The sequence below is a fragment of the Periplaneta americana genome, chromosome 1, assembly GCF_040183065.1.
Source record: "Periplaneta americana isolate PAMFEO1 chromosome 1, P.americana_PAMFEO1_priV1, whole genome shotgun sequence".
NCBI classification, from domain to species: Eukaryota; Metazoa; Arthropoda; class Insecta; order Blattodea; family Blattidae; genus Periplaneta; species Periplaneta americana.
The window spans coordinates 178971528-178986298 of record NC_091117.1 but is presented as its reverse complement, the minus strand read 5'-3'; the positions used below and the strand labels follow the sequence as shown (position 1 = coordinate 178986298).

The window sequence follows — 14771 nt, the reverse complement described above, 5'->3', positions numbered from 1 at the left end:
TATTGTTCGGTTCGATTCCACTAGATGTGAGTGGCAGCAGACTTTTCGTTTCGATTCGGTTCGATTCTGCTAAGTGGGAGCAGGCCTTTATACAACAAATTGTACTTTCATTCAATCAATCACGAATTAATGAATGGTTAATTTTGAGTTACTGTGTGTATAAAGATCCATATAGAACCATTGTACGGTCAACTTCTTCAAACTAATATAGTTTCATACTTACATCAACAATAATAATAATAATAATCAGGGAAAGGATTTATATGTAAATACATATTTACTTATAAAGCTAATATAATTTATATTTTGCATTATCTTCATGTTTCACAATGTGTAGGGTTGAAAAATCCTACTTTTATTTTCCATATTTTTCCATATTTTAGAGTTTAGTACATATTTTCGTTAATTTCCATATATTTTCCATATTTCATATAAAACAGTCCATATTATATTAGGTTTAACAATAAAACAAAACAAAATTCCATTAACTTTTAAAAATACATTTCAACAATAGAGATTTAAACACATGTTCAGTAATCCCTTTAACATCAGAGTTATTTGAAAATTAGCAGTCCTATCAACAATGGGAAAGTAAGTTACAAAACTGTATTAATTTAATTTAAAATTTTTAACAGACTTCAGTTGTGCAGCTCAACAGTTAAATGCCAGTCAGAGTACACATAGGTTCAGTTTTGTAAATCATACTATAAAGACGGTAAATATGCCAAAAGTACGTCATTCAGTCAATTTAAAATCAAAACCAACAAGTTACATTTCAGAATTTAAAGAAGATGGTTTATCAACTGACAATAAAATATTATTTTGTAATTTGTGTCAGTGTGCAGTATCATCTACACAAAAGTTCCTGGTGCAACAACACATTACAACTAGTAAACATCAGGCCAACAAACAACTAAATTCCAAGCAGAGACAATTGTTTTTAACACAACCAACAACATCGAATGTAAGATCTGAGTTTAACATCGACCTGTGCCGTTCTCTCATCTCTGCTGATATTCCTCTCTACAAACTAAAGAATAAGGTCTTCAGGGAATTCCTTGAAAAATATACTCAACATACAATCCCGGATGAGTCAACACTTAGGAAGACGTATGCTCCATCCATCTACGATGAGACAATACAGAAGATAAGAGATGAAATTAAAGATAGTTCAATTTGGGTTTCCATTGATGAGACTCCCGACAAAGAAGGTAGACTTGTTGGTAATGTAGTTATCGGTTTGTTAAGTGAACAATATTCTGAACGAATTCTTTTACATTGTGATGTTCTAGAAAAGTGCAATAACAAAACTATAGTTAAACTGTTCAACGAAGCTATGGGTATCCTGTGGCCAAAGGGTATTATGTACGATAATGTGTTATTCTTTATTAGCGATGCTGCCCCTTATATGGTCAAAGCTGGACAAGCATTATCTGTTGTATATCCTAAATTGACTCATTTTACTTGTGTGGCGCATGCATTTCATCGTGTGGCAGAAGTGGTCAGAGACAATTTCCCTAAAGTAGATTTGTTGATTTCATCAGTGAAAAAAGTATTTCTCAAAGCTCCCAGTAGAGTTAACGTGTTGAAAGAAATGTACCCTGAAATTCCATTGCCACCAAAGCCAATTTTAACTAGATGGGGTACATGGCTAGAAGCAGTTGAATATTATGCCGAACATATAGACTCTATTAACAATGTTCTCCTTGCATTGGACTCTGAAGATGCAGTCTCAATTGATACTGCGAAAACAGTTACCTGTGACATAAGTGTGAACAATGACTTAGCTCACATTCAGCATACATTTTCATGCATCATAAAAACGCTCAAAAGTCTCCAAAATAGGCACCTTTCACTATCTGAAAGTTTTGAAATTATAAATAGTACTGTGGAACAACTGAATCGTGGTAGAGGTAAAGTTGCAGATGCAGTAAGAGCTAAGGTGGACACTGTACTTTCAAAAAACCCTGGATATGAAGAACTACAAAAGGTTGTTGCTGTGATGAGTGGTGAATCAACAGTGAAGATTAACTTGGACTTATCCCCAGCAGACATTGTGAAATTGAATTATGTACCAGTTACTTCTTGTGACGTCGAACGCTCTTTTAGTCAGTATAAATCTATCCTCAGAGACAATAGAAGAAGATTCACTTTTCAGCACTTGAAAGAAATGTTTGTAACCTATTGTTATGGTAACAGACAATAAAAATTGTGTTTTGTTGAAACTACATTGGAAGATAAGGTACGTCCATTATATTTTTTGTTTAGTTTGATTAAAATGTACCAATATTTAACGTACATAGTCATTTTTTTATAATTTTAAGTCCATATTTAATTCCATATTTTGGTAAAAATCCATATTTAATTCCATATTTTGGTAAAAATAACTACATATATATTTACATATTTCATATATTTTTAGTCCATATAAATCCGTTCCCTGATAATAATAATAATAATAATAATAATAAGTAATACCGAAAGAATATTGTCAATTTGTGTTTCATGTCCAAATCCGCAGCGAAATCTGAAATGTTATGTAATAAAATATGACAACATTTTGCTTCTCTTACCCCTATTCGTCGTCACTCTCTCCTAAATGAATCACAAATCTCTCTTGGTTATTGTCCCTGTCGGAACAGAATTATATGAAGTATGAAGTTTTAATTGCATGTTGAACACAGGAGGACCAATTATGGGGACCGATTGTTGCAGCTCCATCACGCAGACATTAACACACTAGACTCAACTCGGAGCAATATTGTTTTTCCTAAACCTAAGACTTTAGTTGATGCCAGATCATTTCCAAAGGTCGACCTGGTTGGTGCAGTTGGTATAGCGCTGGCCTTCTATGCCCGAGGTTGCGGGTTCGATTCTGGGCGTTTGTGTGCTTAAATGCGACAGGCTCATGTCAGTAGATTTACTGGCATGTAAAAGAATTTCTGCGGGATAAAATTCCAGCACACTGGCGACACTGATGTAACTTCGGCAGTTGCGAGCGTCGTTGAATAAAACATAACATTTACATTTCCAAAGGATTTAGAACACAGTGGTATAGAGGAAGTCGTAACGCTTCGTGTCCATACGAGGCTGCGAGAAACTCCACTGCAGGTTTTTTACTAATATTGGCGCATGTGATTTCCTGCAACATAACTCCCTTGATGGATATGGAGTTGGGAATGGTAATATTATTGTGCCTCATAAAGTTAATTAGGCCTATATCTTAACATTGCTCTTCATCTATCATTGCAATCTTGTAAAAAAAAAAAAAAAAAAAAAAACTAAGGAATTTACAAGAGACTTTCAAACAGCAAACAAAAACACTTGTGAATTGTTTGAACATGTTAAGAAAGACTGCAATTAGTGTTAGCATTCAGGGGAGAATTGGCAACATTTATGTTTGCCTCAGAAAGCGGAAACAGAGATTACCCCATCCCCCAAGTGGACAGAAAAGGTTGGGGGTACCATCTTACTTCAAAAGGCAACCGCTCAGCACAGAGAAATGGATAAGCAGGAAGAGAGTATCACGTCCGTGAAAACAAAAAATATCAGTGGCGAGCGAAAACGTTTTGCCGGCACAGATCACAGAGAAGCACTGAACGTGTCGGCAAATGCTGTTGCAGGAAATGTAGGAACGCACCGCTTTGTCTGCAAGGCGACAATATTTTATTTTCTCGGAAGATGCTGCCACGTCACGGAGAGCATCGTCACATCCCGTAGATGTGTGAATAGACCTTAACACTGTTCCACATTAACCAAACATTCAACTCTGCAGCCAAATTCTAACATCTCAGCAGCATTGAAAACAATATCCATGACTAGTCAGCTGTCAACTTTTCTTTTACGATTTTAAATGAACTGTACAGTTTCTAACATTTCTTAAATCCAATCCACAGCTGTGACCTGTGTGACTCAAGGGAATACTTATTTATCAACATAAACATACTTTCAGCATACACTTGGCAAACAACCCTAAAGTGCAGCGATGCAAAATATCCCTCAAAGTTTCATCACACTATAAATGCGTTTTTAATAAGTTAATTTTGTATGTTTTTACACTAATGAAGTATCTTTCCAACAAATGACAAAGCAGTAAATTTTCGCCTCCTTTGCGTTCATATCTTGCCTCAATACTCAATAGTTTTACCATACATGGCATTCAAACTTTACATACCCATTATGCCTATTCAAGTACCAAAATGACATTTCACTTTTTCCTTACTTGCAACCTAAAAATTCTATTCTCCAAATTTATATAGTTGTACTCCTTTCACCCTGTACACAGAATCTATAATCCACGAAACAATAATCCAAATCAAATTTCTACCCAAAATTTTCAAAGCACGACATTTTAATACTAGTTAGTAATTCATATTTACCAGTTTATGCATGCGTCCTGACTGGTATTTCATCCGCAACTGTCTCCCATCTCCTGTCCCAGAGCCACTTCCGGTCCGCAACTGCCCCAAAATACCCTGCAACAAGACACATGACAATCACATTTCTTTACAAGTGGCTTACATTTTCCACTACATATGAACAGCAAGATATGCAAACTGCACTGTTAATACAACATCAAAATCTTCAGACAGCTAAATACACAAGATTTAATTCTCAACTATATTCTGTGCCTGTATTACTACTACTGCTGATTTACTGTATTTCAATATAGACACTAATTACTAATTCATGTTTACCAATTTATGCATATTTTCTGACTGGTATTTGAACCACAGCTGACTCCCATCTCCTGTCCCAGAGTCGCCTCCAGTCTGCAATTGCCCCAAAATACCCTGCAACAGGACACATCACATTTCTTTACAAGTGCCTTATATTTTTCGCAACCTATAAAACAACAACATTTGCAAACTGCACTGATTATACAACATGCAAACCTTCAGAAACCTAAATCCATAAAATTTAAATTCTTAACTATATTCTGTGTGTCTATTATTACTACTGTCAATTTACTACATTTCAATATCAACACTAGTTTAGTAATTATTCATGTTTACCAGTTTACCCATGTTTCCTGACTGCTATTTTATACACAGTTGTCTCCCATCTCCTGTACCAGAACCGCCTCCAGTCAACAACTGCCCCAAAATACCCTGCAACAACACACATGACAATCACATATCTTTACAAGTGCCTTACATTTCCGCAACCTATCAAACAGCAAGATATGCACTCATAATAGAACCTGCATATCTTCTTACTGTCTTTAAATATCGACATTAATTAGTAATCACGTTTACCAGTGTATGTATGTATGTATGTATGTATGTACTGTATGTATGTATCCTGACTGGCTGCAATTTACTCCACAGTTATCTCCCATCTTCTCATCTTCTGTGTCACTCCACAGAATCAAACACCTACTCCAAAACTGCTCCAAAATGTCCTGAAACAACACACATGCAAATCGTTTAAATCTTCGCTAACCTATGAAACGTCAAGATACGGGAACTGCATTGCTACTACTAAATACACTATATCTTCAAGAATATTAATCCGCAATGCTTTAGTCTTTATTTCTTTAATGGCAAAATCGTAATGATCACCCCCCCCTTCCACTTTTCCTCTACTAGCTCACCTGACACTCTACGTGATAGGTGAATGTGGTGTCGAATGCACATTTCATTTGGGTGGGGATAACTTCCCCGGGTGCGCTTCCGAACAGGGGCAGCGGTATTTCCTCTAAGGTTAGTGCCCAGTTTAAGTGTGTGTGTGTGTGTGTGTATTAATCGAAAATTAGGGGCTAGAAAATATTCAGAATAGGACGCATGTTTATAAGAAATTTTTTTCGATTAATACACACACACACACACACCTAAACTGGGCTCTAACCTTTGGGGAAATGCCGCTGCCCCTGTTCGGAAGCGCGCCCAAATTATACGTCACCGTCTCTTCCTTACTCTAAAATAACCTGCGAAATTACATCAATATCACCGTAGCTATTACATTACAACCCACTGCTCTCGAAACCTCGATACAAATTACCTATATGATCAACTTTATTCTTGCAAAGCATTACACTAAAGACGGCTTCTCAAGTACCTCCAACAAGTATTCTTACCTGTCATATTTATATCCATTTTCTATTCCAAAAAACACAGCACAATAAAATTACGCACTAACGTAAGTCGGCCATATTAATATTGCACTCATTTCATTATTGCCAACATACGTAACACCAAAAATTCCTAAACAGTACTTCAAAAGTCGTCAGATTCCTTATTATCAATATAGAAACCATTATTTTTTCGCTTCAGGCTGTGTTAAAAGTTTCTAAATCCCTATTTCAGCAATATAAAAGAGAAAACAAGTTGCTGGCAAAAAACCAACCAAACAGCTCAATTGCCAACATTTCTAAACGTCATCTCGAACTCTCCGAGACGCCATCTCGCGAAGAAACGAACCATCACACTTCATATTTCATTCCATGGCGCAAAATATAAAACTAATAAAATTTATAAACTAAAAAAACACATTGTCGGTATTATTTCTCCATTATTATTGTCATACGACCGGGGAGGGGAGTCATGGAGGACTAATGCCTTCCACATCAAAGTAATATAGCCTACAATCTCTCTATAAAAATCATTACTCTGACGAGTTATAATATATTCAGTTCCAAATTAATATTACAAATCAACATTTACGTAACCTTTACGCTTCTAAATATACGCAATCATTATGCGATTTATCTATTCATAGAGCTGGTATGCTTATCAAAGAATTCCAACAAGTCTCCAACATTGTCGACAGAGAAAACATTCAGTACATTTTATGTTTCATTGAATTAGCTAAATTCCCATTCCATTTTTTCTTACTATAAAACAAAGTCGAAATAAACATAATAAGTAAGGAAAAACCCTCTAAAGCTCCATCCTGTCCTCCCACGTCTCCTCACTGTTCTATCTTTTCTGTTCTCTCTCTGTCACCCCTTTGTCCACTCTCTTCTTATTGCACTCTCTATCATTTGTCCTCTCCATCCTGTCTCTGTCATCTCTCTCCTCTCTTTAATGAAGATCGATAACACAACAGGCGCCTTAACAAAGCGCCTCTATTTTAATAAAGTGCAGGACCGTCACAAGTGCAGAACCTTATCAACAAACCATGTTCTCACACATTTCTTTCTGAGGACATGGTAAATTCGGCAACTACTTTGACACATTTAATATCAGCGTCATCAATGGAAATCTATCTGTCTGAAGAAAGTGATCCATCAATAAAACATATTTTCTTTCACTGCCCAGTTTTTACTAGTAAAACATTAGCAACAAGGACCACAGAATATTTTAATTCACAAGTGATGTGCAAGAAAGTTTTTTTTACGCTGTTTCTAACTTTAACTCTATTTCCACCTCTATCTTCTATCCTCTCTCTGTTTTTCTATGTTTTCTCTCTATTTTTTACACAACGATCCCCTCTGTTTTCTCACCTTTTCTCCTTGTTTCCCTCTATTTTTCCATCTTTTTTCCTCTATTATCCCTCCACTTCTCCCTCTATTATCCCTCTTTCCCCTCTATTCACCCCCTACAGTTTCTCCTCTATTTTCTCTCTATTATCTATTTCATTATCTCCTCTATTTTCCCTCCATTTCCTCCTCTGTTTTCCATCTATTATCCGTGGACACATTGGTGTAAGAGGAAATGAAAGAGGTGATGACTTAGAGAAAGCAGCAGCCTCCGGTAGAGAAGCTCCGACCTGCACACTACAACCTATATCATATATCAAGGAACAAATAAGACAACAGACTCATCACAACTAGAATACTAGATGGACGACAAGCAGAACCGGTCACTAACAAGAAACATTTATTTCCCAACAATCCACGACCAACTCAAAGCCACCACTTCAAACCTACTTTCATAACAACGCAGTTTCTTTCTCGACATGGGAAATTTTTGGAACTTACTTCGACAGATTCAACATTCCAGCAGACATCGACTCTACTTGTTCCTGCTGTGAAGACCTTCACAGTGTGAAACACCTTCTGTTTGACTGCCCCACTATTGAAGTAAAGAGATTTGAACTAAAGACACATCTCCTGAACTGCAACACCAAGTACAGGACTCCCTATGTCAAGTGATTAAAAAACCGTGTCACTACAAACAATTCATAGATTTGTTAAACTTTATCTTTAAAAGACTGTAGAGCTACCTTTCACATTATCTATCTACACAAAATAAGTAGTATATGTACATAGTATACTGTATAACCAAACTAAAACCCTAGCATACCACTTGGTAAATTAGGGTTCTTTTGAGCAGATATTTAATAATAATAATAATAATAATAATAATAATAATAATAATAATAATAATAATATCCCCTCTATTTTCTCACCCATACATTTTCTCTTCATATCGATCTATTTGTTCTCTTATTTTCCCCTATATTTCTCCATCTATTCTCTCGTCTACTTTGTCATGTGTATTCTGTCAATTTTCCCATCTACATTCTCCTTCACTATCCTCCCTAATATCCCTTCCATATTCTCTATTATGCCATCTATTTTCTACTTCATTCCATCATCTATTACCCCTCCATTTTCTGCTCTATTTTTTCCACTCTCCCTCTCTTTCCACTTCTATTATCCCATGCATTTTCCACTCTATTTTCTCCTACATTTCCCCCCTGTCTTTTCTCGCCTATTGTCCCTCTCTTTTCTCTCTATTTCGGTCTATTTTCTTCTATCTGTTCCCCTCTATTTTTCTCTTTATATTAGCCTCAATTTTCTTCTTTTTTCTCCTCTATTACCCCTCTAATTTTTCTCCTCTACTTTCTCCTCCATATTCCCTCTATTATACCCTTTATTTTCTTCTCTATTATCTCATTTACACTTTTATACTCCCCTATTATCCCCTCTATTTTCCTATCCATTTTATCGTCTATATTTCCTTGTATTTTCCTCTCTATTTTTCACTTATTTTATCTTAATATCCAGCTATTTTCTCCTCTCTTTTCCATCTCTATATTCTCCTTCATTTGATCCTCTATTTTCTTCTCTATTACTCCCTTTAATTTTCCTTCTATTTCCTCCTCTGTTTTGTTCACTCTATTATCCCCTGCATTTTCTCTTCTACTTTCCCCCTCTATACTCTCTTTTTTCTACTCTATTTGCCCCTCTATTTCCTCCTCTACGTTTCTCCCTTTTTGTCACTCTATTATCTTATCAACTTTTCTTATATTATCCCCTCCCTTTCTCCTTTACTATCCCCCTATTTTCCGTCTATTATCCCACTTCACTTCTCTCCTATATTTTGCCCCTATTTTTTATTCTTTCCTCTAATCTCCTCTCTATTTTCCCCTATTTTTCCTTTACTTTCTATTTCCTCTTCATTTACTCCTCTATATTTTCCCTTTATTTTCTATTTCCTCTTCATTTGCTCCTCTATATTTTCCCTTTACATCCTATATGTTCCAGTGTATTTTGTCTATTTTCTTTCTATTTCCGCCTCTATTTACCCTCTAATTTTCTCTTCATTTTCTCGTCTATTATCCCCTCTGTTTTTCCCCATACTTTGTCATCTATTTTCCTTCTATTTCCTCTAGCAAGAGATAAGAGAGAGAGATAACAGAGAAGATAATAATAGTTGAGAACATAGAGGGGAAAATACAGGAGAAAATAGACGGGATAATAAAGCAGAAAACAAAGCGATAATGGAGAGAAAAGAGAAGGAAATAGATGGAGTAATAGAGGAGAATATACAGGCTAAAATAGAGGGGGGAATAGAGGACAAAATGGAGAAGAAAATAAACGAGAAAATAGAGAAGAAATAAAGGGTTAATAGACAGAAAATACAGGTGAAAAAGAAAATGAAATATAGGCAAAAGAGATGAGAAAATAAAGCAGAGAATACACAAGATATTATAAAACAAAATAGCGAAGAAAACAGAGTGGAAAATAGATGCAAAAATAGAGAAGAAAATGCAGAGAAATAGAGCAGAAAATAGGTGCAAAACTACAGGAGTAAATTGACACGAAAAAATTCAAAATTACAGGGAAAGTTGAGGACATAATACTAGGAAAAGAGAGAAAACAGAAGAGGAAATAGATGGGAAAACAGAAGGGGAAACTAGAGAGGATAATAAAGGACACACTAGAAAATACAGCACATAATAGAAGAGAAAATAGAGGGGACATTTCAGGGAAAATTAGGAACAAAATAAAGCAGAAATTGAAGGAAAAATAGACAGTACATAAAGGAGGTATTACAGAAGAAATAAATGGAAAATAGAGGAGATAAAAAGGCGAATACAATTCAATATAAAGAGCAAATAGAAAGAAAATGCAGGAAAAATAGAGGAGAAAATAGACAGGAAACCAAAGCACAAAAGAGGCAAAATACTCGGGAATATATTGCACAAAATACATGGAAAATAGATGAGAAAATACAGGAGAAACAGAAAGAAAATGGAAGAGAAAATAGAGGGAAAAATAAACAACAAAATAACGGGAAAACAGTCAGCAAAATATATGAGAAAATTTACTTCTAAGCTATTAAAATGTCCTCGCATAAATTGATACATCTCGGTTACATTAACTTGTGTGCAAAATTTCATGACTATAATCGCAATATTCTTGTAGAAAAATGTGTCTAAACGTGGAAAATTTTACATTTTGGTAAAATAACTTTCAAGTCTACTACGTATGTATGTACATACGTACAAAGCCTTAGTTATGTCTCTTGACATTTAAATCTTAAACTTAACTTCTAGGTGGACTAAACTTTTAAGAGGCTGTTTTTTATATAATTTTGCCCACAACCTCCCTTTAAAGAAGAGATGGGTGAAATTATGTCCATTATAAAAAGAATTTCCTTTTTTTTGGAAACAAATATAATCAGAGATCTTTCATTTAGCCTATATGTTGACCAAATTTTATGAACATAATCATTCTTAGAACTCATGTTTCACTTATATCTCACAATCACAAATATGTTTTCGTGGCAGAAAATCGACATTTTAAAGTCATATTTCCACACTTTTATTTTCCTGCATTTACTCACATTGAAATTCTATAAGCTCCCACAAATTTCATGCCAAGAAGCTGCAATTTTTACTGTATGTTCTGAAACATATACTTAACAAAACTAGAGACTTCCTTTTTTTATATTTGGATAAAGTAAGTTAAATGTTTTCAAAATTTATAAATAAAATATACTATTCAAACGCTAAAAAAAAAATAATAATAATAATAATAATAATAATAATAATAATAATTATTATTATTATTATTATTTTAAACTGACTACATTTCATTTTTTTCCAATCACTCATACATTTAAAATTATAATTCTGGATCTGCTGTTAAATTACCAGTATATGCATGTCAAAGATATTGCACAATTTTTTCAGATACGTTCTGAAAAAGTAAAAAATGTTCATATAACTCAAACCTATTAAACATACACTAATCAAAATTGGAGGCATTAATAGGTACTAATAACAAAAGGTTCCTGTATACAAAAATTATGCCTGTAGCTTAAAAAATTGTAGAAAATAGAAATTGAATCCATTTCATCCCTTAAAGTAGTGATCGTCAGGACTCGCTGCAATGTGCAACGGGTAGGCGGTGCTGTATTGCAGCAGCAAGTGGTTCATTTTACCACACTTTATCAATATGCTATGGTAATCTAGCTTCTAAGTAGGCCTAGGTAATAAAGCCAGAATTCAGCTTGTTTCACGAGCACAAATTCAATGCTAACCATTATTCCACAGCAGTCGACTTCACCTCTTAAAAAGCACATAATACAGTAAATAAATAAAATCAAATTCACAAAATGTTGACAGAATTGGTACAGATACTTTGCATCTGTTTACCTATTAATAGTAGCTAAATGTAAAAAGTATTTGGGTACATAGAAATTTCGACAAGTGTAAGTTTTTTCCGGTAAATTTTCCAACAAAATTCAATTTATGTCTTGGTATCTAGTACTTTCATTCTTAAGAATACTCAAGCCGTATTTATTAATTATAAATCATATTAATTCCAGAAGGTAGAATAAAGAATACAAACATTACCGAAGTCATCATCAAATTTATTGTTGATAATAACCTACCCTTTAGTACCGTACAGGGAAGGTGATGAAAATTACTGCCCCTCATAAACTTCAAGATATAAAATGAAAGACCTAATAGATAATAATTATGAAGTGAATGTATCCAAGTCAAGTTTAAGACTGTAGTAGTAGTAGTAGTAGTAGTAGTTAGCCTTGGTGGTGCAGTCGGTAGAGTGCTGGTCTTATGTGCAGAAGGTTCTGGGTTCGATCCCGGCCCTGGTCAATGGCATTTAAGTGTGCTTAAATGCGACACGCTCATGTCAGTAGATTTACCAGTATGTACAGTAAAAGAACTCCTGCGGACAAAATTCTGGCACACTGGCAACTCGGCAGTTGTGAGCATCATTAAATAAACTACACACTTAACTTAAGACTGAAGTAGGAACTTTACATCATGTTGCATTAATAACACATATATGGACCGACATTCAGATTAATAGTTTTTTAGGAGTGACACTTTACAAAGGAGCATGAATTAAATTCACTAAATATTGCAGTACATGAATTGAGTGAGTCACAAATAGCAGAATATGTAGGCACAAGATTAGTGCAAGTTCTGGATGAATTTGCACTTCCGAAAGAAAACGTGGTTGCTGTTCTTACAGACAATGGTGCAAATATGGTTAAAGTTGTAGTTGATACATTTAGGAAAAATCGTTATATACCGGTATTTACCATGTTTTTAATCAAAAAAATTTAATCAACAACATCTACAAAAACAATCAATTAATCTTAATATAAAAATAAAATAAAATAAAATAAATAATTTATATTTCAGATTATACCGAATTGCACGATAAAATTATTCAGTGTAAATTAAATTCTTAACTTAAAGATTTAATCTGTATTAATTAATATCATCCCAGCCACACCTTCCGGTACAACCACTATGTTACGACTTATCTCAATTAATAAATAATGAGAGCGACAGGCGATGTGTACATATTTTAGAGCCAAAATCATATAGGCTACCTTGAATTTAATGTGCGAGAAGTCCTTACAAAATGCACAAGGCGTTAAAGAGATGATTTCAAAATGTAGGAACATAGTTTCTTGGTTTAAATGTAATGTAAAATGCATGTGATGATCTCAGGAAATTACAACGAAATTGAGGAATATCTGAGGGGAAGTTCTTCAAACTCGTTCTAGATCAGTGGCCGGCAGAAGCTGCAGTTATGACGTAAGAGCCAGTCAGGCCACAAGAGCTTGGAAGAGCGAGCAGTTGAGTCATATTACTGTTATCACGCACCAGCGCAGTGGCGTCAGTGCAGCAATGATACAACAGTTCTTGGAGATAAATTGATGAAATCACATTTCTGTATTTTGCTAGGGAATAACTACTCTGTGGTCATGATGGCAACATTCTTGGCAAATTCCCCATCATTAAAAGAACGCATGTTCTTTGCAATGGCTAGTGAAATCCTATATCTTAAGACTTAAGCTTACCATTGATTCACTGACAGTGTGTTCCCTAGCTTCACTTAACAATTTATCTTTCAATTGCTGCACCAGTATTTGTCGATATTCTCCCCCATATTTGTCATCATCATTTGTGTGGCATACAGAATAATGGCACTGTATATTGAATTTCTTTACATGCTGAAACAGCTTGCCACAAATCAAACACTTCGCCATTCCTCCATACTCCATAACAAAGTTTGATCGACAAAGCATTTAGCTTGGGCACGATAGTAACACAAAGTGATGGAGTGTTTCAAAAGTTGAAATATACTTTGCATACTACTCACCAAGTTAGGGCCTAGACAGTTCAATCTGTATATTGTGTAGGAAAATGTCTGTTAAAAACACTTGAACTATTTTCAAGTTTCCGAGTAGACAAACTGTTGTAGTACTGCTTAAATTATTTATTTCTATATTTGTATATTTATAGCAGTTTCGGAGCCTCATTTACATAATGTGAACGCTTCTGCAGCTGGCTGTATTATGAATTTCATATTATTTTAAGTATATTAAATTTGATTACAAACCAAAATATTTTGTTACATTGATTTATCACGGATGTACTGTTTTGTTTTCATACAAATGTATTGTAATTGTGCTCTTCCCATACTACCTCAGACGAATGGATCGTGCTCTGTCATTGCATAGGCGCTGTACCACCACTGTTCAGTTGAACCTTCTCTCCTCGCTGTGCTCAGTATGCAGAGATTGCCGAGCAAAGAGCAAGGCGACTCCGTGGTATGACGTTACAGAGCATGGAACATGCCGGTCACTGTTCTAGATGTAAAAACAAGATGAAACTCTATATTTTACATTTTGGAGAGATCTTTTAAAGTGATAGGTTTTGTAGGACAAATTCTTTTCAAATATGTACATGCTCCAGTATGTTGACTTCAGTTCAGAAATAATTAACAAGGGCAAGACATAATACATCTTCTAAGACCACTGGAGGCCATAAAATGCATCTTAATTCTCAAAAGTATGTCATAATCAGTAAACGGATTCCACTGGTACAGTGTTGTTGTTAGCAATTAAATAAACTGGAACCAAAATATGGACCTGAGAAAACATTGAAAGAGCAACTGCTGTTCGAATTCGAAAGAAAGTTTCGGCAGATAGAACAATGCTTTTTTCAAAGATCCTGTAGCACAGTAAACAATAATGCGCCACTTAAGAAATGAAATATCTACTATCAAGTACCAATGCTATTTAGAGTTCACAATCCTCAGATGGTAT

At 34.8% G+C, this 14771-nt stretch overlaps 1 protein-coding gene across 8 annotated transcripts in view; it reads right to left on the bottom strand.

Annotated features, from left to right (window-relative positions):
- LOC138704871 (cornifin alpha-like) overlaps positions 1-14771 on the bottom strand; it is a 49805-nt gene that overhangs the window by 14515 nt on the left and 20519 nt on the right. For 2 of the 8 annotated variants that reach the window (XM_069833278.1, XM_069833221.1), the window contains exons 4-7: positions 5259-5404; positions 5016-5111; positions 4698-4793; positions 4380-4475 (exon numbers count right to left, since the gene is read on the bottom strand). In XM_069833278.1, coding sequence (XP_069689379.1) covers positions 4380-4475; positions 4698-4793; positions 5016-5027 — 204 coding nt within the window. In that variant the 5' untranslated portion in view covers positions 5028-5111; positions 5259-5404. Of the gene's footprint in view, positions 1-4379; positions 4476-4697; positions 4794-5015; positions 5112-5258; positions 5405-6079; positions 6344-14771 lie in introns of those variants that run through there. The other 6 variants (XM_069833286.1, XM_069833241.1, XM_069833231.1 and 3 more) reach the window with 5 other exon arrangements.